The sequence below is a fragment of the Pan paniscus genome, chromosome 17, assembly GCF_029289425.2.
Source record: "Pan paniscus chromosome 17, NHGRI_mPanPan1-v2.0_pri, whole genome shotgun sequence".
In the NCBI taxonomy this organism is placed as follows: domain Eukaryota; kingdom Metazoa; phylum Chordata; class Mammalia; order Primates; family Hominidae; genus Pan; species Pan paniscus.
This window is the reverse complement of record NC_073266.2, coordinates 40,390,231-40,416,027: the sequence shown is the minus strand read 5'-3', so window position 1 is coordinate 40,416,027 and position 25,797 is coordinate 40,390,231. Positions and strand designations below refer to the sequence as shown.

The window sequence follows — 25,797 nt, the reverse complement described above, 5'->3', positions numbered from 1 at the left end:
CCCTGTAGAGGTATCCAACAGCAGGTAGATACATTGGTTGGGACCCCAGGAAAAAAGTCGGACAGAGATACAGGTTTGGGATTTATTAGTGTATGAGTCAGAGAAGACTACTGACTGCAGGTGACATTCCTCCAGGAAGAGATAGAAAGTGAAGCCGGGTACAGTGGTTCACACCTGTAATCCCAACACTTTGGCAGGCTGAAGCAGGTGGAGCCTTCTTGAGACTAGGAGAGCGAGACCAGCCTTGGCAACATGGTGAAACGCTGTTCTACAAAAATACAAATATCAGCCAGACATGGTGGTGTGTGCCTGTAGTCTCAGCTTCTTGAGGGGCTGAGGTGGGAGGATCACTTGAGCCTGGGAGGTTGAGGCTGCAGTGAGCTGTGTTTGTGCCACTGCACTCCAGCCTGGGTGACAGGGACAGACACCGTCTCAAAATATAAATAAATAAATAGAGAGACAGAAATAGAACAAGCACAGTATCATATATTTTGGAGAAGAGCAACACTGACGACGTTTACAGTCAGAATCAGTTCCAGTGTAAGGAGTAAGAAAGGGTTTGTGAATGCATTCTCCTCTCTTCAATCCCTGTAAGTCTCCCTCCCTACCTTCCCCTGTACCCCACTCCTCTAGCACTTTTCTCTCTCCTCCCTTCCTCCCTTCCTCCTTCCCTCCCCCTTCCCTCTCTCTTGCTCTCTCTTCCTCTCTTGCAGGTGGGGGTTGGGGAATATAATCCATATTACAGTGAGTTGGAGTGAATGGGAATTAGTAAAGTAGAGATATTGAGTATAGACTATTAATACTTTTTCATCTCTGAAGAGAAGCTGTAGCTAAAGGTGGAGATTATTAAAAGGGGGATTATTTTTTAAAGATGGAAGATAACATATATGTGTATATACTTAAGAATAAGCCAGCAGAGAAGCTGCAGATACTGTATAAGGAAGATAAGACAAATAATGGAGCAAAGACCTGGCAGCAGCAGAACAGAATTGGTTCTAGAGAGCTGAGAAGCAAGGATCTGCCACCCTCTGTGTTGTATCCCTAGCACCCTTTGCTGGACCCTGAGCCTCCATGCACATGCACACATACTCATGGACAGACAAACAGACACACGTTAATATAAAATGATTTGTAGCTTTCAGTATGTAACTTTTACACTATTATAAAATGAATAAGTGATTAACCTTGACCAACCCTCCCAACTGGGCTCTGGATCTCATCTCCTCTGACCTTTTTAAGGATGTAGCAATTGTTCCCTCTTTCTCCAGAATTATTAATTTTCTCCTATTTACTTGATCATCCTATCAACATAAATAAATGCTGATCATGCTATAATATTCCATCTTGAAAAAAATCCTCCCTTGACCCATGTTCTTCCTTAGCCACTGTCCTGTTCTCTCCTCCTCTTTACTGCAAAATGTCTTGGGAGTACTTGTTTGTGTGTGCTCTTTCCACTTTCTCTGTCCTTAGTTTCCTTTGAACATGAGACAGATCTCAGATGGTCACCATTACACCTTAACAATTTTTATCATGTTACTAGTTTAACACTCAATGATCTACATGCAACCAAATCTCATGGTCAATTCTAAGAAGTCTTCATCTTACTTGACTTATTAGCATTGTTAAACACAGTTGATCACCCCTTCGTCCTCTCTCCACTTGGCTTAAAGGACATCATTTTTAGCTTTCCTATCTCATTGGCAGCTCCTTCTCTGTTTTGTTGGTTCCTACTCATTTTCACAACCTCAACAGCTACAGTATTTTCTCTAAGGAGGTGAAAAATGGTTTGGGGCAGGGGGGAGCAAAAAAAACCTTACTATGTATAAAGCACAGACATACATGCATACACGTATCACCTAAACAGATATACAGTCGATCTGCAGTAATAAAATTCCAGCAGGGAAGGGACTGGGGGGAGGGGGGAAATGTCTAAAAATGCTGGGGTGGGGGTTGTTCAACAAAAGAAAAGTTGAAAATCATGGCTTTACATAATGAAGTTCCCCAAGGCTCAATACTTGGACTTCTTCTCATCCCCATCTATTATCACTTGCTTGGTAATCTCATCTAGTTTCATGGCTTAGATGCCATCTACCTGCTGATGACTTCCATATGTGTCTCCATCCTCAACTTCTCTAAATTCTAACTCACATCTACTCATGAATCCAAACTCTACCTGAATGTTGAGTTTGCATTTCAAATAGAATATTCCCGAAACCAAACTTCTAATTTCTACCCACCCCCGCCCCAACCTATACACCTGCGGCTCCCAGTCTTTTCCATCTCAGTAAATGGTAACTCTATTTTTCCTGTTGTCCAAACCAATCTCCCCTTTACTCACTCTGCTCCAGCCACACAGGGTTCCTTAATGTTCCTCAAACAAACCAAATGGCATCTTCACTGCAAAGCCTCCGGGCTTGCTAATTTCTCTGCCTGGGTGCCCTTCTCCCAGATAGCCACATGACTCACTTCCCTCCCTCAGTCCCTATGCAACCATCACTTTACAAGTGAGGCTTTAATATCCCTTCTTACCCTGCTTTACTTTTCTTCAGAGCACTTGCTTCTATCTGACATAAATTTTATTTCTCCCTCAACTAGATCATAAGCTCCATGAGGACAAGGGCTTTGTTTTATTCAGTGCCTGGTATACAACAGATGCTTCAATATTTGTTGAACAAATAAGTAAATCACAGTAAAGCCTTCTTTACTTAAAATTATTAGTAATTTATATTAATATGATTAGGGATATTTATATGAATAGGATAACATTACTTTCCAATATGAAAAAGATAGTAAACTAGTAATATAAACAAAATTATATGGAAAATACCTTTAAAATATTGTCTAAGTTAGACTGTGGGTCACTGTTACCCACCAATAACCACAATTTTAAACTTGTAAAGTAATCTCAGTATCTTGCTTACTGGCCATTGGAGATTGACTTTGGTCATAAGTGTCAGCTACTAGAATTTCATTTTCATTAGGATTATGTTGTGGATGAGTTGAAGACTTGGAAACTTTTCTCATTTCTAAGGGGAGAAAAAAATAAGAGATTACACAATAAACAATGATGATGAAAAGTATTATCAAATTATTTTTATTTATTCATATTTAAAATTTTTATGTATTATCTGTATTTAAATACAATATAAGTACTGTTTTACTGACATAATTATCATATTCTAAGAAGTAAGCTCCTTTAATTTCACTAAGAAACAAAACTGTTTAAGTTAAGACATTGGGAGAGAGGGGACTAGAACAGACAGCTTCTTCTAACCCAAATTGCCTAGAGTAGTAACATTTTAGTGTTACTTTCTTTTTATATTTGTTACAAATCAGCAGGTTAATTTAAAAAGGTATACTGGGCTGGGCACAGTGGCTCATGACTGTAATCTCAGCACCTCGGGAGGCTGAGGCAGGAGGATCTCTTGAGCCTAAAAGTTCCAGGCTGTAGTAAGCTACAGATCACACCACAGTACTCCACCCTGGATGACAGAGTGAGACCCTATCTCAAATAATCAATCAATAAACAAATGATCAATCAATCTAATGTATACTATATCATTTATCTCCATGATCTTTGTTTTAGAGTTTCTATTTTCGGGAAGGAAACTCTGAAGCATGCTTTATCAGAAATCACTCCAATATTTAAAGATTTAGTTCAAAGAAAACCAAAATAAGGACAAGGTAAAGTGAAATGGTTTTCCTATTTATAACTTGAGAGTAATATTAAAAAGCATTATAAACCTTAAAATAAGCAAGCAAGGGAAGTTAGAGAACAGGACTAACTAGTCATTAAAGCATTTAAAATTATTATTATTATTATTTTTTTTTTTGAGATGGAGTCTCGCTCTGTCGCCCAGGCTGGAGTGCAGTGGCATGATCTCAGCTCACTGCAACCTCCGCCTCCAGGGTTCAAGCGAGTCTCCTGCTTCAGCCTCTCGAGTAGCTGGGACTGCACGCGTGTGCCACCACGCCCAGCTAATTTTTTATATTTTTAGTACATACAGGGTTTCACCATGTTAGCCAGGATTGTCTCGATCTCCTGACCTCGTGATCCACCCACCTTGGCCTCCCAAAGTGCTGGGATTACAGGTGTGAGCCACCATGCCCGGCCTTAAAATTATTTTAAAATCATTTGTATGGCTCAAGGTTATCGTACATCTTAAAACCAAATTTCAGATTCCAAGTAAAAAATGATCAGAACAAGGTTAAAGCAAATGAATTAAATTTCTAAATAGTTACATGCTGCTTTCATACAAAGAAGAAATAAACCAGAAGCATTTATATTGGTTACAAAAGACTTTCCTAACATGGAATTGTTTTCTAGATATTCTTATTTGTGAATTTAAACCTGATGTAAATTATGCAGTGATTATCTTTAATGATTCATGTCCTGTCTGACAGCAAACTAAAAGGTCAACGGATATTCATTTTAGATCTATGATTTTACATTTTAACTTAGCTCCTATTTAAGTGTAGGATTTTTAACAGTTCTTTTGTTTTCCACTAGATGGTGATACAAACGCTTATAAAGTGGGGGAAAACTGTCAATGTTCCAACATCTAAGAATAAGATCTGCTTATTTGTCTAAAGGCATATTTACTGTCAACAATTTATTTGTATTATACAAATATAGTAGTACGTATATATCCCCCGCCCCCCATGCTTTCCTTGTTGCAAATAGTTTAGGTTAAAAATTAAAGTCTTTACTGTTTGCTTTAGATTAATACTAAAAGTAATACTTGTATCATGGCATATAACAAATTTTGGGACTATGTGAAAAGACAGTTTTAAAGCATTTAGCAGAAATGATAAACTAGGCTGGAATTAGAAACATGTCACTGAAAAGCCACAAAGTGGACACATTATAACACCATTTCTTGATTACCACTAACTCCTACAAATTACACCAAATAAAAATAGCCAGTTACAGACAGCTCCAATGGCAGGAGTGCCCATGTGGCAAGACCTGGAGAGTAGGAAAGTTCAGAGCTAAGAAGATCTGTATTTGAATTTTGACTCATCTACATAATAGCTGACCTTGAGTGAGTTATTTAACCTTTCTAAACATATCTTTCCTCATCTATAAAACAAAAGAGCTGATAGTTATCTCACAAGCCTGTTACGAGAATTAAAACACAGCAATAATACATGCAAATCACTCAGCATAATACCTGGTACACAGGAGGTACAAATTAACATTAAGTTCCTTTCCTTTTTCCTTCTATCCCACTTGGATATATACACATAGGAATATTTTTAAAATAAAAAGAAAAAAGAAACTATTTACTACATTTATAAAATATGGTATATTTACATGTCATATAGATGACACGTATCTACATAACATGGGCAGAAAATGCCTTCTCAGTCACTTTACAAACAGAAGTTAAACTCATAGTTGTACCATGGGATACCAGAATAGTGACTATCTTCTTATCACTAGATTGAATAACATAAAAACTAGTAGATGAACACTGGTTTACAAAACCAGAGAACTAAAATACAACTCCAACTCTTACCATTTGCACACACAGAGTGCTCCAATTTAGTATGTGTTTGTTCTATGTATCGGACATGGGGGTTCTCCTTTCTTCGTAGCCGGTTAACGCCAGAAAATGAGAAGGCTGTTATCGGTGAATCTGGAATAACGTCTTCCTCACATTCAAGCTCAGCTGCTTGATGCTGTTGATCATTCCTAGAGAAGAATGACAATGGAAAGAAAATCAATTCAATGAGTATTAAAACATTTACTACATGGCATGGAGTTACAGTAGAACACAAACATGAAGCTCTAAGGGATGTAATCCCTTGCATCTAATGTTCCAAACCTAAGTAGATAAGTACACGAATGATTACAGTACCCAGTGGGGAATACTATGTGAGAAGTGAAGTAGAAAGTATAGTCAATAGCACTTCAGGTGAAATTAAAAGTATTTCAAATTGCAGACAAGATCAGGAGAGAACCCACAGTCTGAGGAAAGGCATGTAGTACTGTGTACTTATGCTGGAGAAGGGAAAGCTGGAATTACATGAATGAGAGCCATGAGCTCAATGTGCACATAATGTAGAAAGCAAGAGGAAAGAAATTAAGGTTTTAGAGCTTGGATATAATGTGACAATCTAACAGTATTGTGCAAGATTGGGACAGAAGGACAGGAGGCAAGGAAATCAATTAGTGGCTATAATAGTCCAGGCAAGCCGCTCTGTCTGCGGTCTGAACTAGAATATTTTAAGTACATATGGAAAGGAAAGAACGTTAAACATCATGGTAGTAGAATTAGCATGCTTGACAAATACAGGATGAGAATACTAACAATGATAACAACCAATTTTTGTTATGTGTTTACATTGCCCGGCACTATTTAAATTATGAGTTTAATTATCACAACTCTGTGAGGTATTACTACTTTCATTTTACAAATGAGGAAATGAAGATACAGAAGTCATTTACTAAAATAGTAACAGAGTCAGGATTTAAATCTTAGCAGTCAGACCCTAACAATAACACATTGTTAACCAAATGTGTTATCCATAGTCTACAAGAAGGCCTCAAAATTTGAGTTTCTGTTACTGCTTTTATCTAGGCCCCCTTATAGTCTACTCTCAACAACAGTCACAAGAGTCCTATTAAGAGATAAATTGGGGCCAGGCGCGGTGGCTCACACGTGTAATCCCAGCACTTTGGGAGGCCGAGGCGGGCAGATCACAAGGTCAGGAGATCGAGACCATCCTGGCTAACACGGTGAAACCCTGTCTCTACTAAAAATACAAAAAATTAGCCGGGTGTGGTGGCAGGTGCCTGTAGTCCCAGCTACCCAGGAGACTGAGGCAGGAGAATGGCGTGAACCCAGGAGTCGGAGCTTGCAGTGAGCTGAGATCGCGCCACTGCACTCCAGCCTGGGCAACAGAGCGAGACTCCGTCTCAAAAAAAAAAAAAAAAAAAAAGACATAAGTTGGGCCAGGCTTAGTGGCTCACACCTACAATTCCAGCACTTTGGGAGGCCCAGGCAAAACTCTATTGCTACATACAAATATATTAAAAAATTTGCCAGGCGTGGTGGCACACACCTGTAGTCTCAGCTACTTGGGAGGGTGAGGTGGGAGGGTTGCTTGAGCCCAGGAAGTCGAGGCTGCAGTGAGCTATGATCATGCCACTCCACTCCAGCCTCGGCAACACAGTGAGACCCTGTCTCCCAAAAAAAAAAAACCCCAAAAAGACTTAAGTCATATGGATGAAATCTCATGAAAACCCTGTCACATCTGCTCATTTCACTGAGAACACAAGCCAAAGTCCTTTGATCCATGAAGATCCTACATGACCTGATGGTGCCCCTCCCATTTTTCCTCTCTGACCTTTTTTCCTATTATACTCTATTCCTGCCACACTCTCTTCCTTGAGGTTCCCCAAACACACCAAGCATACTCCCACCTTAGGTTCTTTGCTCCAGTTGTTCCACCTGCTTGGAATGCTCATCCCCAGATACCTACATAGCTAATTATCTCTCTAATCTCCTTCAAGTCTGCTGGAATTTTACCGTTTAAAATTGCAACCTCCCTTCACACACCCTAGCACTCCTGTTCCCTGTTATTCTGCTCTATAAACTTTATCCACAGCATTTACTGCTTTTTAACATAGTATGCAATTTACTCATTTTTATTTATTTAGATTTTTTTTTTTGAGTCTGAGTCTTGCTCTATTGCCCAGGCTGGAGTACAGTGGTTCAATCTTGGCTCACTACAACCTCTGCCTCCTGGGTTGTAGTGATTCTCGTGCCTCAGCCTCCTGAGTAGGTGGGATTACATGCCTGGCTAATTTTTGTATTTTTAGTTGAGACAGGGTTTCACCACGTTGGCCAGGCTGGTCCCAAACTCCTGACCTCAAGTGATCCAGCCGTCTCGGCCTCCCAAAGTGCTGAGATTACAGGCGTGAACCACGGCGCCCAGCTGCAATTTATTTATTGTATCTATTGCTCACCTGTTAGAATATAAGTTCTAAGAGGATGGGATCTTTGGTTCACTAATGAATCACAAGAGCCTACCACAGTAGACATACAGTAGGTATGGCATAAACATTTGTTGAGTGAATATGAGACATTCCCAGATTCCACTAGAGAATAAATTTGTGTGGATCTAGGCATATGTTCTTGCCCAACTCAATTCAGGATCAACTGTAACTGAAAGATTGGGTTTGAATTGAATTGTGAATGTTGAGTAAAAATAAAGTTAATTGACTTTCCCATGTCAAACCATTACTGACCTTATTTGCCAACCAATTGTTACCAGTCTGTCAGACATCTAGGCTTTACATGACCAAATCAGTCTGTCCTATTAGACTCGTATCAACTTGCAATACTATTTCCAAATAAAAGCTTATATAGTGAGAACTGTATGAACTGTGACCAACAGAGATTTTTAAGAAACATTAATTGGAAGACAAAGACTAATTTTTCCCAAAAAAGATTTACACTTTAATTTCCTGAATGATACCAATATTATTTGTAGGCTTTAATCCTACATTTTATACCAAGGAACAATCTTTAGAGCTAATGTCTAATTATTTAAAAATTTTTAAATTTTAAATAAAATAAACATAAACATAAAATAAAATAAACAAAATTATTTAAAATTTTATTTTATGTTTTTGAGACGGAGTCTCCTTCTGTTGCCCAGGCTGGAGTGCAGTGGTGCGATCTCAGCGCACTGCAACCTCTGCCAGGTTCAAGTGATTCTTGTGTCTCAGCCTCCCGAGTAGCTGGGACTACAGCTGCGCATGCAACCATACCTGGCTAGTTTTTGTATTTTTAATGGAGACAGGGTTTTACCATGTTGCCCAGGCTATCTCAAACTCCTCACCTCAAGTGATCTGCCCACCTTGGCCTCCCAAAGTGCTGAGACTACAGGCATGAGCCACTGTGCCCAGCCAAATTTTATTTTTAATTGACAAATAATAATTGTATCTACTTACTGGGTTCAACAAAATGTTTTGATACATGTTTACAGTATAGAATGATTAAATCAAGCTACTTAACATCTATCACTTCACATACTTATCTTTTTTTTGTAGTAAAAACATTTAAAATCTACTTGGCAGTTCTGAAATATACAATCATTATTAAGTCACCATTCTGTGCAATAGATCTGATATCTAATTTTTAATCTCTTCCTGTAATTTTCTTATTCTGGAAAAACAGTAAGTTAAAGTCATATGAGAAAGGCTTATAAATTAATGGAGTGTGAAATCTATCTGACCTAGCTTTAACTAATCACGTCACAGCCTGCTTGCCTATTAGTCATAAAAATTCAACCTGAAACATGAATGAGTCACGAGAAGCAACTGATTTCCTGGCAGAGTCAATGTGGAAGAAGCTGGGATCACAAAAGGAAAAAACAAAAAAAAAAAAACAAAACTAGCTCTAACTAGAGGTGCCCAAACTAAGTAAATGAGTGCTGGCTTTGTCTTCCTTTGTCATAAAAGGAAAAAACAAAACTCCATATATGTTAACCAAGTTCATCCTTTAAAACACTAGTCTCACTGATTTTCTGAGAGAAAGAGTTCACGTCACAGCTTTTGGTTAAATTAATTATGCACACTTGTCCTCCTTTCACTTTTCCTTCTGATGGCTTGAGCTGTTTGATTTGTGGACCCCTGCTCCCTCTTAATTAAACTCCTGTCAAAACTGTTTTAGTTGGTTTCTTCTCCAAAGACCTATAATTATGGATCTGGGGTTTCCCTTCATGAGTCTGTAAAAAAGTTTTAAATATTCAGCTTTTTTCCTTTTCTACTCTGAAGAACTTACATTTCCAGTTAAAACATAATTTAAACTTAACGAAGTAACGTTATAGCCATTGTAGGAGAGGTGGCAGTACTGCTCCACTGATCAGGCTATACCTAGAATATTGATTTCTTAATTCAGATATTGACAAACTAAAACATTTTTAAAAATTCACAGTTTGAAGAGTTGAAGTAATGCCACATGAATGAACAGAGGATATTTAATGCCACAGTTAATGAACAGAGGATATTTACTCTAGAGAAAACAAGACTCAGGAGGGCCATGATAGCTGTCTTCATGTATCAAAAGAGTCGTCAAGTAGCACAGGTGAATAGACTTGCTTAAGATGGTCCCGGAAGGCAGTCATCATCAAGAAATATAACTTATAAGCAGTGTAATTTCTATAAACTTAGAATTTTCTAATAATTTTGTCTTACTAAATTTAAATAGGCTTGGGAAACAGTAAACTTCTACTAGACGTGTTCAAACAATAGCTATTTGTTAAAGAAGCTGTATAAGGAATTCAATTTAGAAGAGGGTTGAATGCAATGAGTTCTACAGTCCTTTGAACTCTTACGTGTATAGACTCCCTTGACTTTCACTGACCCATCACATCTATTTTCTAAAACGAAGAGAATGATGACCTCAATACCTAGCTTTATACACATTTTTAACTTTATAGTGGCAAAATTTTACTGAATAATTTTGGTGTCACTAATAACTGCCCTACCATATAAGCCATCTGTAACATCAAAACTAGCTCAGAAGAGTTAGAGTTACTGCATTTAACAAGCAGAAGTCAAATAATATTTTCTTCTAAAGTTCAGGGAAATTTCAGGCACAAATAGCATAATATGACAGTGGTTTAGGTGATCAGAGAAAATTAGGTTGCCTTTACAAGATGATACTTGCTTTTTTAAAAACAAAACAAAACTGCTGAGCAAAATGCAATTTCTTTGCGACCAAGCTACAAAAGAAGTTGGTTCATGAGAATCACAACTATCTTATATTTTAGAAGAGAATAAAAGACACAATCAGATCATCTCCTATACTCTTTTGACTAAGCATGTCCTAAATAAACATACATGCCTTAAGCTCATCTATATGATTACTCTTTCCTGTAATTTCAAACTTTAGCCTTCACTTCTTTTCTAAAATTTGAATTTCAACAGGAAAAATGTATGTGCTTGAGAACACTAAAAATAAATTCTAAACTAATTAGAATTCATATTTCTACCAAGCAAATGACACGATATAGTTTCAACCTAACTTATACACATTGGTTTTTGAGGCAATCGTCTATCTAATTCTGTGTTAACTTCTACACACTTGGTATCTCATCCCTTTGGTACTCATAAAGATCAAGGCTGATGTGTTCAAAATACCATAAGCTACGTACATACATAATCACTTCACATAAATTAATGTAGGTCAACAATCACTTATCTAAAATCCTTGGAACCAGACAGGATTCCAAATTCATATTTTTTTAAAAAAATGAAAGTAATACAGTAATACAGAACATATATACATAATTACATAACAGCTCCAGTGGAGTCTGAAGCATCATCCTGTAATCAAACACATTGATATTTTCACAGCAAAACATATGAATACTCACATGAAGTGGGATAAAGACTATAAACAGCATTCTGCCATTGCAGTGAGGTTAGGTTGTGAACAACATTTCAAAAATAACCTTTTGGGTTTTGGAATTCTATGTAACAGATTGTGGATCTGTGTCCTGTGTTCTCTCTTCATTATACAGCGTTATTAAAATTAGAAAGTGTTGACATTTTCTTATAAACATTTTATAACATCAGTCTGATCTCATAGGTTCCTTTCCTCATCTGACTATTATCTCTCCTCAAAATTCCCTTTCGCTATCAGTATTCAGTAGACCAATCACATGGGAGGAATATCAGAATTCTATTGGATATCCATTATCCTAAAAGTATACCAGTAAGAATGATAATTCTACTTGTGAGATGTGTTCATACAAAAATAACTATTCCAAACCAAAATAATATGTTACATCTACATAGTTTTACTGAAGTTTTTGTAGATGTCTATTTAAACGCAACAGGGTCTTTAGGAACGCTATAACGCCATTAGGATTATCCTGAATCCTAAGTTTTCAAAAATAGTATATAAGCTTTATATAAATGGGAACTAAAAGTTAGTCATATCTCTGCTCTGCTCTGCATTAGTCAGATCATATCTAGAAAAAATTCTTTTTTTGAGACAGTGTTGGATAATGGAAAGAAAAGAGGCTTTTCAGAAAAAATATGGGTCTGAGTGACAGTCCTATTACCTACTAGCTGTAAGATGATAGGCAAGTTATTTGACTGTGACCTTTGGTGTCCCCATTTGTAAAGCGGGGATAATAAAACTACTTTGCGAAGTCACAGTGAGAATTAGAAATAATAAACATAAAACACAAGAGGAAGTGGCACACAAGATAAAAGTTACTGGTTTTATTCTTTAGGAGAAATGGGGAGAAAAGGGAGAAAAATAGAGGAAGGAAGAAGTTCTACAGGCCTGAGTACTATATAAGAGGAAACACTTAATCAGTTTGCCCTTATGAAGCTTCTGGGACAGGGCTGAAAGGGAGCTAACAAAACTCAAACATCTGTTTGAAATATAAGTATTTTAATAATGTATTATTTATAATAAATCATTATAAAAATTAAAATGTTTTAATTACAATGTTGACACTTTCTTCAAGCACTAATCTAAGAGATGCATTCACACTATACTCTCAAAACACAAAAATGTAGTGATTTTCTTTGTATTTTTTAACTACAGAACACTTCATAATTTTTAAAATGAAATCTTCAACTCTTACAGTATCTTCATGGTTTGCATAGCTAAGTAAAATAAAATAACAAGGTTGGAGGAAAATACTTACTCAATTTTCTGCTGGAGTTGTTCAGAAAGTTTTTTATTTTCTTCCTGTAGAGTATTTCTTTCATTCACTTAAAAACAATGTGAAAAAGAAGGCAAATAATATGTTTATATTAACATCTATGTTAGGCTTTCAAATAAAATATGTCAGCATGTATGAAGAAATTAGTACTTCTAATCCTAAATCATAATGTTTATTCAGGGTTAACACTAGTGTGCAAAACTAATTCGTTACTAGGTAGGGAGTACTACATCTCACACCGTGCCAGTTCCATGTAACTGATTAACTGATAATTTTATGTAATGCTTGCAGGCAAAAGAGGGTACTTCATGTACTAGGGAGTATAATTATTCATACTGAGGACAAGAAAGCATTCCATCTGGTTACTCAGTCCTACTAATTTCAAATACCATTTTAGCAAGAGTCTCTATCTTGAAATTAATTTGATCATAAAAATAAAATAGGCCAGGCGCAGTGGCTCACAGCTGTAATCCCAGCACTCAGAGGCCGAGGTGGGTGGATCATTTGAGGTGAGGAGTTCGAGACCAGCCTGGCCACCATGGTGAAACCCCATCTCCACTAAAAACACAAAAATCAGCCGGACGTGGTGGCGCATGCCTGTAATCCCAGCTATTCGAGGTGGAGGCAGGAGAATCATTTGAACCTGGGACGCTGAGGTTGTAGTGAGCCAAAATAGTGCCACTGCACTCTAGCCTGGGTGGCAGAGAGTCTCAAAAACAAAACAAAACAAAACAAAACAAAAAAACACCAAAAACGCTGAATATCAGTGTAATTTTTATAACAAGCACATTTATCAAATCAAATTTTCTTCTTAGTCATACTCTAGGTTTCATGAATAATTATGGTATCAGTAACTTAAATATATCCATTGAAGAGTATCTGTTTGTTTGAATCTCCACCAAATTTTCCTATCTGTATTTATTTAATTTGTAAAGCAGGAATCCAGTTTTGGGCTGTAACTTCTACTGGAACCAGCATAATACTCTCATCAATGCTTAGTATGATGTCATTGGTTAAGCATGTGTTTTAGTAAAAGAAGTAGATCCCAGAAATCAGGTCACAGTAAATACAATGAACTTTCACCAAAGAAGGTTAATTGTACTCTAAAATTTGTTAATAATTTAGTGGTTTATAAATCTAAACATATTTTCTTACACTGAGTAAATTTTCTGGACTATCTACAACATGTGAGGTTATTAAACTACTTTCGTGGAGGATCCAAAAAAATTAAGATATAGACAGTGACCTAAAGCAATGTGCAGTCTAACAAAGGAGACAAGATACTACATAAACATGTTTTATAGGTTTAAAAGTGACAAGGGCAATCAAGAAGTACAAATAAAGTACTAAGGGAATTTCCAAGGAGAAAGAGGTTACTTTGGGCCCTTGAGAAGATCAGGAAGGCATTCATCAAAAAAAGGGCAACTGAGCTGGACAGGAGACTATTCTACAGAGAGAATCAGTGGAACAAAGACTGGGTATAATAAACGGTAGAAAGCTTTCAATAGCAGGTTAAGAAATTAAAACTTTATCTTATAGATTACCAGGGATCATTTTTTATAGATGAATGATGGGAAGACTGATTTGTTAGTACATATAGCATATACCAATGTGAGAAGAAAGTATTGACAAGACAAAAAGTCAGGTGGTCATTAAAAGAAATGAGTATCTGGACCTATGTAGAGGTGGATAAATAGGAAGTAAAGACCAGTAGAAGAACTGTAACAGAGGCAGAATCGTAGTATTTGGCAACTCATCCTTTGTAGGGTTCACAGAAGTCAAAGATGACCTTAGATTTCTGATTAAGATGGTTTACTTGATTTTCCCTCTCCAAATCCAAATAAAATGACAACACTCTAAAATAAGTCTACTGCAGTATTAAAAAGCCAGAAAGGGTGTCACTAACAGATCAGAAGTATAAAAAATTTCTGAATTATTTAAAAATAGGCTCAGATTGATGGTAAAATCCAATGAAAAAGGGCCTTTAAAAAAGGGAGTATTCTTAGAAGAATCTCATACCAATTCTAGTATCAGAGGCAACATGGCCCACAAATTGCTAAATGGGTAAATAAAGGGTGCCTAATAGTTGCCCTTAGGCTAAAGTCATGAGGATAGATCTCTAAAAGTTTTGACGTAGGAGTCATTAATAAATACCGAGACAAGAAAATCAGAGCAGTGCTCCCAAGTAATTTATAGTAGACACAAGAGAAGGCACTTTCACGCTCAGAAGACCAACTATCCATACGGAAAAGCTCTCTAGCAAGGTGTCTTTCCCTCCCATTTTCAGTCATTAGAGGAGGGTCCCTGTAAGATTTACTATCAGCAAAGCAAGGATTCTCCCTTGGGCTAATTGAAAGGTAATTTTACTTAAAGGTAATTTTTAAAAAAAATATCTAGCTTGTAGGGCTAAAAAACCCCAAAACTATACAGAAATGAAATACTGGGCAAGAGCAGCATGTAAGTGGAGAAGATCATCAAAGTTAAGTGCTTTAAAATTCTTGTATTATTCAGAAGAGAATTAAGATATTAACTTTAAAAATGCAAGGCGGATCAACCGAGGTTAGGAGTTCGAGGCCAGCCTGGCCAACATGGCAAAACCCCATCTCTACTAAAAATACAAAAATTAGTCAGGCATGGTCGCACGTGCCTATAATCCCAGCTACTGGGGAGGCTGAGGCAGGAGAATTGCTTGAACCCAGGAGATAGAGGTTGCAGTGAGCCGAGATAGCATCACTGCACTCCAGCCTAGGAGACAGAGCAAGAATCCATCTCTAAAAAAAAAAAAAAAAAAAAAAAAGAATATAGACAAGATTCAAAGCATCCCAGCTAATTCTTTGATCTTTTTTTTTTTTTTTTGAGAGGGAGTCTCGCTCTGTCGCTGAGGCTGGAGTGCAGTGGCGCAATCTTGGCTCACTGCAATCTCTACCTCCCGGGTTCAAGCAATTCTCTGTTTCAGCCTTCCGAGTAGCTGGGATTACAGATGCCTGCCACCATGCCCGGCTAATTTTTATATATTTTTTAGTAGAGACGGGGTTTCACCAACTTGGCCACGCTGGTCTTGAACTCCTGACCTTGTGATCCACCCACCTCAACTTCCCAAAGTGCTGGGATTACAGGTGTGAGCCACCGCGCCTGCCCTAATTCTTTGGATCGTAACAGAACCTTGCTGGCAGAAAAACTGAATGAACAAAATGATGATTTAAATGTATGTTCCCCAATTAAAACATTAACATATCAAGCCTGTCTGTTTTAGAAATTAAACACTGGGGCCAGACACGGTGGCTCACAACTGTAATCCCAGCACTTTGGGAGGCCGAGGTGAGCGGATCACGAGGTCAGGAGTTCAAGACCAGCCTGGCCAACATAGTGAAACCGGTTCTCTACTAAAAATACAAAAAATTAGCTGGGCGTGGTGGTGGGTGCCTGTAATCCCAGCTACTCGGGAGGTTGAGGCAGGAGAACTGCTTGAACCTGGAAGGCAGAGGTTGCAGTGAGCAGAGATGACGCCACTGCACTCCAGCCTAGGTGACAGTGTGAGACTCCGTCTCAAAAAAAAAAAAAAAAAAGAAATTAAACATTGGTTCACCCTAGAAAAGCTATCAGTAAAACTTACTACATGAACAGATGCTAAGAGTTTTATAAATTCACAATTAAGCAAAACTTAGCAAAAGAGGTACAGAAGGAAATATCATAACTTAATTTCACGTATCTACTAGAAAGCCACAGCACACTTAAATGTAATATAGTCTAGTCTTCCCTTATGTATCAACTGCTATTCTGAGCAGTATTCTAAAGCCCCTTAGGCCAATAAAGTATGTAAAGAAAAACAATCACCAAAAGAAACTGTGAAAATAATTGAAAGAAAAGATGAAATTGTCACTATTTGCAAATATTTTTACCTAGACAATCTACATCAAAATAAAACTAATGAAAGACCTCAGAAATCCTTAGTCATCTTCCAATGATGGAGTGAGTGGGAGGGTCGGGGTGGTTCCTGGCTAGTGAGACTGAAGTTATTGGGTGGGTGTCCAAAGAAGCTTTTTTTTTTTTAAAGACTCTCCTGGCATGCTCATTTCAGCCTTTTGCTGCTGCTTCTTCCTTCTTGTATGAATGCAGTTACGAGGCCTGAAAAAGTACCTGCCATCTTTTGACCATGAGACAGTAAGCTTGAGGATGAACGCCTGCAAATTCTAAAGATGGTAAATTTCTACTTCACATTCCATGTTAAAAATTCCAGATGGATTAAATATGCAAATTTATGTGTGTGTGTGTATATATTTATATATCATATGTACAAAAATTGGAGAATATTTTTATATTCTTGGGGATAGAGAAAGCCTTCCTAAGCAAGGTAAGAAAATATACAAAACTTCCACTTGTCAAGTAGTTATAAAATGAAGTCAACAGGTAATGGCAAGGTAGAAAATATATGCACAGCATATCTACCAAAGTGTAATAATCCTTCCATAATATATAAATAACTCTTAGTTATTCACTAAATTAAAAAATACAAACAGCAAATAGGGCAATTTAAGACTGGGCAAAGAATAAATAAGCCATTCACCCAAGAAGACGATCATATAAAATAATACTTGACTGGAACAGTAACAGGGAATGCCAATTTTAAAAAGGTATCATTCTTCACCCACCAGATTGAATATTATTAATACATTTTTGCCCAAATCTGAAGAGGATGTAAGAAAATAAAAATTCTCAAACATTCAAACAAAAAGTTGAGCAGTCCATTAAAGTGACAATAGCTAAAAAATTGACACCTATACTATGGCATACAATGCAGCCATTTAAAAAAACGTTGTCTTATACTTTAACACCTAGATAAGCTTTTTTGCTTGCTTGGAGTTTTTGGCTCTATTTTAGATAAAGTTGCTGGAAATCTATTAGATATGTAGACATTATTGGAGATTATTTCCAGTAGTACTAACAATAATATTACTGTGGATCTCAACTACAGTTGGCCTTCTATATCTGTGAGTTCTAAATCTGTGGATGGGAAACATTTGGGAAAAAAAAATTCTACAAAGTTCCAAAAAGCAAAACTTGAATTTGCCAGACACCGAATACTACATTTAATTCACACAAATGAAGTGATGCGTAGAGACTGCATTTGGTATTATAAGGAATCTAGAGATGATTTAAAGTATGCAGGAGAATGTGGGTAGGTTATATGCAAATATTATGTGACTTTATATAAGGTACTTGAGCATCCAAGGATTTTGGTATGCGTCAGGGTCCTGGAACCAATACCCTACAGATGACAAGGAACAACTATATATTTATTGAGATGTAACAATTTTCTACTCATTGATAATATTCTTACATTCCTAAATAAATGTATGCACACGTTCACCCATATACACCACAGAATCTATAGACATATTAACATGTAAAGACTTCCAAGACATAGTCTAAAGTGAAGTAACACATTAGAACACAAAGTATGGTATGATACCATTAAAATTCAAAAGAGAAGGGAGGGAAGTGGGGTCTAACAAGGCACAGAGACAGAAAAACCTGGACCTGGACAGATATGTATCAGACTATTAACAGTAGTTACCTCTGGGAGCAGAATAAAGCTATATTCTTTCTTACCTCTTTTAAAAACAATGAGCATATATTCAATATTCTTGCTTGAATAACCACAGGGTAGCAATATAATTAACAGAAAAAAATAAAAGACAGAATTAGTTTGGAAAAGAGGATAATTAATTAGATTTTGAATATATTGATTGTAAGTTGCTTATGGGAAATCCAGGTAATGGTCACCAAAAGAAATAAATAGTTATAAGAGAATAAGGTTAACAGAAGTATTAAAAGAATAAAAGAAGGCAACTAAGAATGTAGAAAAACTCTACACTCAATAGGTAAGGAGAATAAACTGAAAATAGTATACTTATGAAAACAGCATGTCATAAATACCAAGAGAGAAAACAAGTGTAGAACAATAAATTGTCTGCTTTGTATTTAACTTCACTAAGTATTAAGGTTACATGAAATAAAGATAAAACCAAAGAAGCAAATATGGACATGTCCAAAAAAAAAACACCACCTGCTTCTTGTCTTACAACTGATGACTTACGACCAATGTGGACAGTATTTGCACAACCTTTTTGTACCCTATTTCTTATTAAATTAAGCATGAGATTAAATCTACAAAAAGTACAAAAAAGGACATTTGAACTTTTACTAAATAAGGAAAAATACATGTAAACCATCCATTTAATTACAACCAATTTACTAATAGGTCTTAAAAATAATACATTATATACTTTAAATAATTAATAAATGAAGAAAGGAAACTCACTAAGTTCTGTAATAAGTTTAAGATTCTGCTGCCGGATATTTTCAAACTCTTGCTGTTTTTTCCGCATATGTTCTTCAGTTACTGCACAGCGATCACATAATCCTGCTCTTAACCTATGAAACAAAACAAGGTATTTTTCATCCACTAAAAGAGATTTCCTTCTTTGGAATTCCAAGACTTTTATGAAGATTTAAGGAACTGACTTGGCAAATACTGTGAAAATCAACTAGATTAATGATGTTATTATACCTTTAACATATTCTTATATAGGCTGAAATCATGTTATACCACCATTTTCTTCAGATTGTAATTATATAAAAATCTGCCAATTTTAAACTCATGCTAAGGGAACTTATTTATTGAAGAAGCTGACCTTGTTTTAATTTGTTATGGTCAAAATATGAACCCTAGTCTAATACCAAGGGGTAGAATTATACCTGAAGCAACTTTGCAGCTGCTTTGCTCAGCACAGTATGTCACCCATAGTGAGTGTTCAATATTTTTGATGAAAAATTAAATTCATCAAAATTTATTTGTCAATATTGGCAGGGCACAGTGGCTCATGCCTATAATCTCAGCCCTCTGGGAGGCTGCAGCGACAGGATCATGAGGTCAGGAGTTCAAGACCAGCCTGGCCAATACGGTAAACCCCGTCTCTACTAAAAAATACAAAAATTAGCCAGGTGTGGTGGTGCTCGCTTGTAGTCCCAGCTACTCGGGAGGCTGAGGCAGAAGAATCGCTTGAACCCGGGAGGTGGAGGTTGCAGTGAGCTGAGATCATGCCACTGCACTCCAGCCTGGGGGACAGAGCAAGACTCTGACTCAAAAAAAAAAAAAATTTTTTTTTGTCAATATTGTTGAATAAAGGTCAAGAAATACAAGGGAGAAAAAGTCACCTCATATTTTCCTTTTGGCATTAAAAAAATTATTAGTAAAAATTCACAATGTATTATACTAAAAAAATTACAGGCTGGGCACAGTGGCTCACGCCTGTAATCCCAACACTTTGGGAGGCCGAGGCGGGCGGATCACAAGGTCAGGAGATCGAGACCATCCTGGCTATCACAGTGAAACCCCCGTCTCTACTAAAAATACAAAAAATTAGCTGTGCGTGGTGGCGGGCACCTGTAGTCCCAGCTACTAGGGAGGCTGAGGCAGGAGAATGGCGTGAGCCTGGGAGGCGGAGCTTGCAGTGAGCTGAGATTGCACCACTGCACTCCAGCCTGGGCGACAAAGCGAGACTCCGTCTCAAAAAAAAAAAAAAAAAAAAAATACAAAATAGCTTTTACTAATTATTTGTGACTGCTGAAGAGAAAAATACATATCACACAAGCAGGTGAGGGAGAGTTATATTCCAAAATGTTAATAATAGTTATCTTGTAGGTGACAGTATTATGGGAGATTTTCTCTTCTTCATTTTCCATATTTTTGAAACATTTTCCAATTTCATTATTTACCTAATCAGAAAAAAATACAGTTAAAAAGGAGACACATACCCCACGTTAAGAATTCAGGAAATAAATTCGAAGATAATTTTTTTTTTTTTTTTGAGACGGAGTCCTGCTCTGTCACCCAGGCTGGAGTGCAGTGGCGCAATCTCAGCTCACTGCAAGCTCCGCCTCCTGGGTTCACACCATTCTCCTGCCTCAGTCTCCCGAGTAGCTGGGACTACCGGTGCCCGCCACCTCTCCTGGCTAATTTTTTGTATTTTTCATAGAGATGGGGTTTCACTGCGTTAGCCAGGATGGTCTCGATCTCCCAACCTCGTGATCCACTTGCTTCCGCCTCCCAAAGTGCTGGGATTACAGGCGTGAGCCGCTGCACCTGGCCCAAAGATAATAATTTCAAGTCAATAACTAAGCCAATAATATAATAAGTATTTAAGTGTTGGCAGAGCATGGTGCCTTACGCCTGTAATCCCAGTACTTTGGGAGGCCGAGGTGGTCAGATCACCTGAGGTCAGGTGTTAAGAGACCAGCCTGGCCAATGTGGCAAAACCTCATCTCTACTAAAAACAAAAATTAGCTGGGTGTGGTGGCTCATGCTTGTAATCCCAGCTACTCGGGAGGCTGAGGCAGGATAAATGCTTGAACCCAGGAGGCAGGGATTACAGTAAGCTGAGATAGCGCCATTGCACTCCAGCCTGGGTGACAGAGTAAGACTCTGTCTCAAAAAAAAAAAAAAAAAAAAAGATAGTAAGTATTTAAGTGTCTGTGGAAGTCACAGCATGGTAGCATATGCCACGAATTTTAAAATAAGTTAGAGATAAAAGATGAAAAGTATACAACTAAAGCAAAGCAAAATAAAAGAACACAGACCTTTTTTTTTTCTTTTTCTTTCTTTTTTTTTTTTTTAATGAGATGGGGTCTCACTATGTTGCCCAGGCTGGTCTCAAACTCCTGAGCTCAAATGATCCTCCCACCCTGGCCTCCCAAAGTACTGGGATTACAGGCATGAGTTACCGTGCCTGGCCAGAACCCAGACATTTTATACAAAAGTAAAACTCAAATGAAACAATGTTGATATAGATGTAAAATCAAAAGATAGGAAGTCATATGTAGCATTAATAGAATCCGAATTTCTAGAATGAATGAACAAACAGCTAGGCATCATGATTTAAGTGGAATGCAGTCTGAAGACAGGAATTAGATCAGAAGCCTTAAAATCACACTGTATAAAGAACACCACTTAACTAAAGATGGTAAAGTCAACACTTGCAACTATTTCTGCTCCTTTCTAGAATCTCATAAAATTACAGTAAAGATATATCTATATTTTAAAGATACAAACACATGAGGACAAGAAGAATGGAAGAGAAAACAAAACAAAAAAACGAAAGCAAGGCAGCTGGTGGGCAAATAGAAAGTGACCTGAGAATGCTAAATCATAAGCCAATGATGGGAAAAGCTGAGAATTGCATTGTCCAGGATGCTGTAGGCACAGATACATGTGGCTATTTCAATTTAAATAAATAAAATAAAAATAAAAATTGAGCTTCTCAGTTGCAGACAAGTGCTCAGCAGCCACATGTCTACTTGCTACTATATTGAACAGTGCAGATTTAGAACAATTTCCACGATCACAGAAAATGCTATTAGACAGTACTGACCTAGAACCAACCTGATTCACACTGTAAAATTCCTAAAAGGCTCAACAATTGGTTCTGGGAGTGACTGATTAAAAGCATGTTTTAAGAAATTATTATACGAACATTCTGTCCTATATTCTGAGCAGTCAAGTGATTACCCCTTTGACATCCCAGCAGCAGACTGGAGGTTTAATGTTTAGACAATCTAAAACAGAGAGTGTCTGGTCTGGGAGCCATGAGGCTCAGTTAGGAGTAGGAGTACAATAATGAAATGAATATATATACACACCAAATTCTCAGATTCCAGCCTAGGCCCTCGTCATCTACTTGGCTCCAAGAACACTGGGAGTCAGCCCTATTACACATTCTAGAAAATAGAATTAAGGAGTCTTCTTTAGGAAATCTGACCAACCTGACAGGAAAAGACCTAAAGATACTGACATTAGGGCATCTTCAAGGAAACAGACCAGCCAGATCATTCTAACAGAGAAGCTCACAGTCTACAGCTCTACCCATGCACTCAGAGCTTCCAACTACTTTATTCTCGTCTCTTAAATATAACAAATAACCAAGTATCAAAAGGCATCTGAGAAATGCTTATAAATTATAAGAAACCATAGCAAACAAAACATTAAAAAAAGAAAAAATCTGGAAGAAATAATAAGCTATACAGAAAGAAAAAGAAAAAATGCCAACGCTATCACAATCACAATCATCAAATTATAAAGAATACAGTAAGCCTTCACTTAACATCATTGATAGGTTCTCGGAAACTGTGACTTTAAGTTAAATGATGTATAAGCAAGCTAATTTTTCCCCCTCACTGTTAAAATGAAATGATGTCAAAGGAAAGGATGTTATTCGAAGGCTGCTGTAGGTCATTTCTTTTAAAGTCATAGTTTCCAAGAACCTATCTACAATGTTAAGCGAGGACATACTATATTCTAGAAGTAAGAAATGATGTGAAAACTATAAAATGAGAATGGGATTGCCATAAAAGGAAATATTCTGAGAACAAAAAAGAGACTTTAGAAATTAAAAATAGTATCCAGGTGTGGCAGCCCATGCCTGTAATCCCAGCATTTTTGGGGGCTGAAGCAAAAAAGAATTAATTGCTTGAGGCCAGATGAAGACCAGCACGGGCAACATAGTGAGATCCTGTCACTATTTAAACAAAAACCAAAAAATAAAATAAAATAAAATAAAAATTAAAAATATTAAGAAAGACAAAACTACAAATAGAAGGTAAGAAAGTAAAGCTAAGAAAATCTACCCAAAAAGTAAAGAGAAAATAGAAAAGATAAAACTGGGCAATTATTCTAGAAGGTCTATCATTTAAAGAATAGGAGTTCCAGGAAAAGCAAGGAAACATAGGAGGGGATTTGAGGCAGTGTGGGGAATAGTGAAGAAAATCAAGAACACGGCCCACTACTTAAAGAACTGAAAAGAAAAAAAAAAAAAAAAAAAAACCTAAGTCTCCAGCACAATGGATGTTAACAGATCTATACAAAAGAACTTATCATTATGGAATTTCTGGATGCTGCAAAGATAAGAGCCCATAAGCGTTCAGAAGAAATTTTTTTTTTTTAAAGAGTACACAGAAAAGATAAAAAATCAGAATAGAGATGGGAGGATCGCTTGAGGCCAGGAGTTCTAGACAAGCCTGGTCAACATGAGATCCCATCTCAAAAACAAACAAAGACTAACAGCACTGTTTTGGTGGGGATTGTGGGGGAAAAAAGAAAACTCAGAATAGTGTGGGATTTCAACAGCAACATTAGAAGCTAAAAGAAGTGACTTGGAATTCTGAAAGAGAATTATTTCCAACCTAAACCTATATTCTCCAACTATCATTTCAACAAAAATTTTCAGACATGTAAAAATCTCAAAAATTTTGCTTCCTATCATTAATTTTTTTTTAAGCATGACAATGGTACTCTTTTTTTGAGACAAGGTCTCAAAATGGTAGTGAGAGGGACTAATCGGAACAAAGATGAAACAAGAATGGCCACAATTAACTGCTGAAACCAAGTGATGGGTACAATGGAATTGGTTATACTATTATGTCTACTTTTATATATGTGTGATTTTCTAAAATAAACTTTTTTTAGGTCTCATACACTCCGTCTCAGAAATCTACTGGAGGAGGCATTCTACCAAAATAAGAAAAAACAGAAAAGAAGTCCTAGATATATGAAAAAGGAAAGCAGTAAAAGGAAACTCTGATGACCACGACGTAGCAGGTAAAGAGGACAGAGTCCAAATTGAAGCAGATCAGAGCCTCTGAGACAGATCTGTTTGAAAAGGTGAAATGACAGAAGATACAACCCATCTAAACACCTTGATACATTTAGATAAATGATGGAACGTTGTGATTGAACTAGTGGTTGGTAAGAACACTAAGCATATGAAAAAAAGGTCCATCATAAACACTATGGACAACAGAAATTTGCATAGGAAGAAAAATTACAGTTTACAATGTTTCAGCTTTGAACTGCATTTACATAATCATAAAATAAAAACTCAATAGTGATCTAACCAAAATTATTATACACTACATAGGAGGAAGAGGGAAATGGGAATGGCGTCCATGTAGAAAGCAGAAAAAAGAAAAAAAAAAAACACCTAAGTCAAGAAAAATTTGTAAATAGCTCATAAACATTTTTAAAAAGAGATTTTTGAAGTAAACAGCAAAACAATATGAAGAATTGAAAATGACTGCTTCTGAAGAAGGGGAAATTGGAAAGGAGAACTTCATTATGTTTGTTGATCTCCTACTCTGAATAAATGTCTGTTCTTTTGGCTGAAATTATAAAGATGAGAAAGATCAGTACAATTGTTTGACTTGGAATCTGGTAGAAGAGACACAATAAAAAATAGACCAAAAAAAAAGGGAAAGTAAAGTAAGTTGTATAGCGTATTAGAAGGTGGTATGTACTTTGGGGCTGGGTGCGGTGGCTCATGCCTGTAATTCCAGTACTTTGGGAGGCTGAGGCACGTGGATCACTTGAGGCCAGGAGTTCGAGACCAGCCTGGCCAACATGGTGAAACCCTGTCCGTACGAAAAATATCACAAAAATTAGATGGACATGGTGGCACACACCTGTAGTCCCAGCTACTAGGGAGGTTGAGGTAGGGGGGGTGGAGAGGAGGGGGTGTGTATGTGTATGAGCTGGGGGGGATCACTTGAACCCGAGAGGTGGAGGTTGCAGTGAGTCAAGATTGCGCCACTTTACTCCAGCTTGGGCGACAGAGTGAGTGAGACTCTGTCTCAAAAAAAGAAAAAGGAAAAAAAAAACAAGGTGATACGTGCTTTGGGAGGAAACAAATCACAGAGGGAGATAGAAGATCCACTTAGGTTGGGGAACTTGGTGCAATTTTAAATAGGCTATTGAAGAAAAACTTCACTGTGAAGTTAACATTTGCGAGGAGATGTAAATGATGAGAGGGAGTGAGTTTTAAGAATACCTGCAAGAGACTGTTACAGGTGAATGAGGATAGAGTACAAAATTCCTACAGTTGAAAAGTGCCTGGACTATTAAAGAAATGTCAAGGAGGCCAGTATAACTTCAGTAGAGTAAAGCAAAGAGGAAAATCAGCAGGAGAAAAAAAAAGTCAGAAGGGTACTGAGGGCTGACAGCTGTCTAAATATCTGAAAAGTTAATCATGTGAAAGAGATTTA

At 37.1% G+C, this 25,797-nt stretch overlaps 1 protein-coding gene across 12 annotated transcripts in view; it reads right to left on the bottom strand.

Moving 5' to 3' along the window:
- The window catches only part of RBBP8 (RB binding protein 8, endonuclease), a 98,502-nt gene that overhangs the window by 37,933 nt on the left and 34,772 nt on the right, over positions 1 to 25,797 (bottom strand). For 10 of the 12 annotated variants that reach the window (XM_055102762.2, XM_008968602.5, XM_055102759.2 and 7 more), the window contains exons 5-8: positions 19,028 to 19,140; positions 12,688 to 12,754; positions 5,523 to 5,698; positions 2,922 to 3,026 (exon numbers count right to left, since the gene is read on the bottom strand). In XM_055102762.2, the coding sequence (XP_054958737.1) occupies positions 2,922 to 3,026; positions 5,523 to 5,698; positions 12,688 to 12,754; positions 19,028 to 19,140 (461 nt within the window). Of the gene's footprint in view, positions 1 to 2,921; positions 3,027 to 5,522; positions 5,699 to 12,687; positions 12,755 to 18,315; positions 18,354 to 19,027; positions 19,145 to 25,797 lie in introns of those variants that run through there. The other 2 variants (XM_055102761.2, XM_034943885.3) reach the window with 2 other exon arrangements.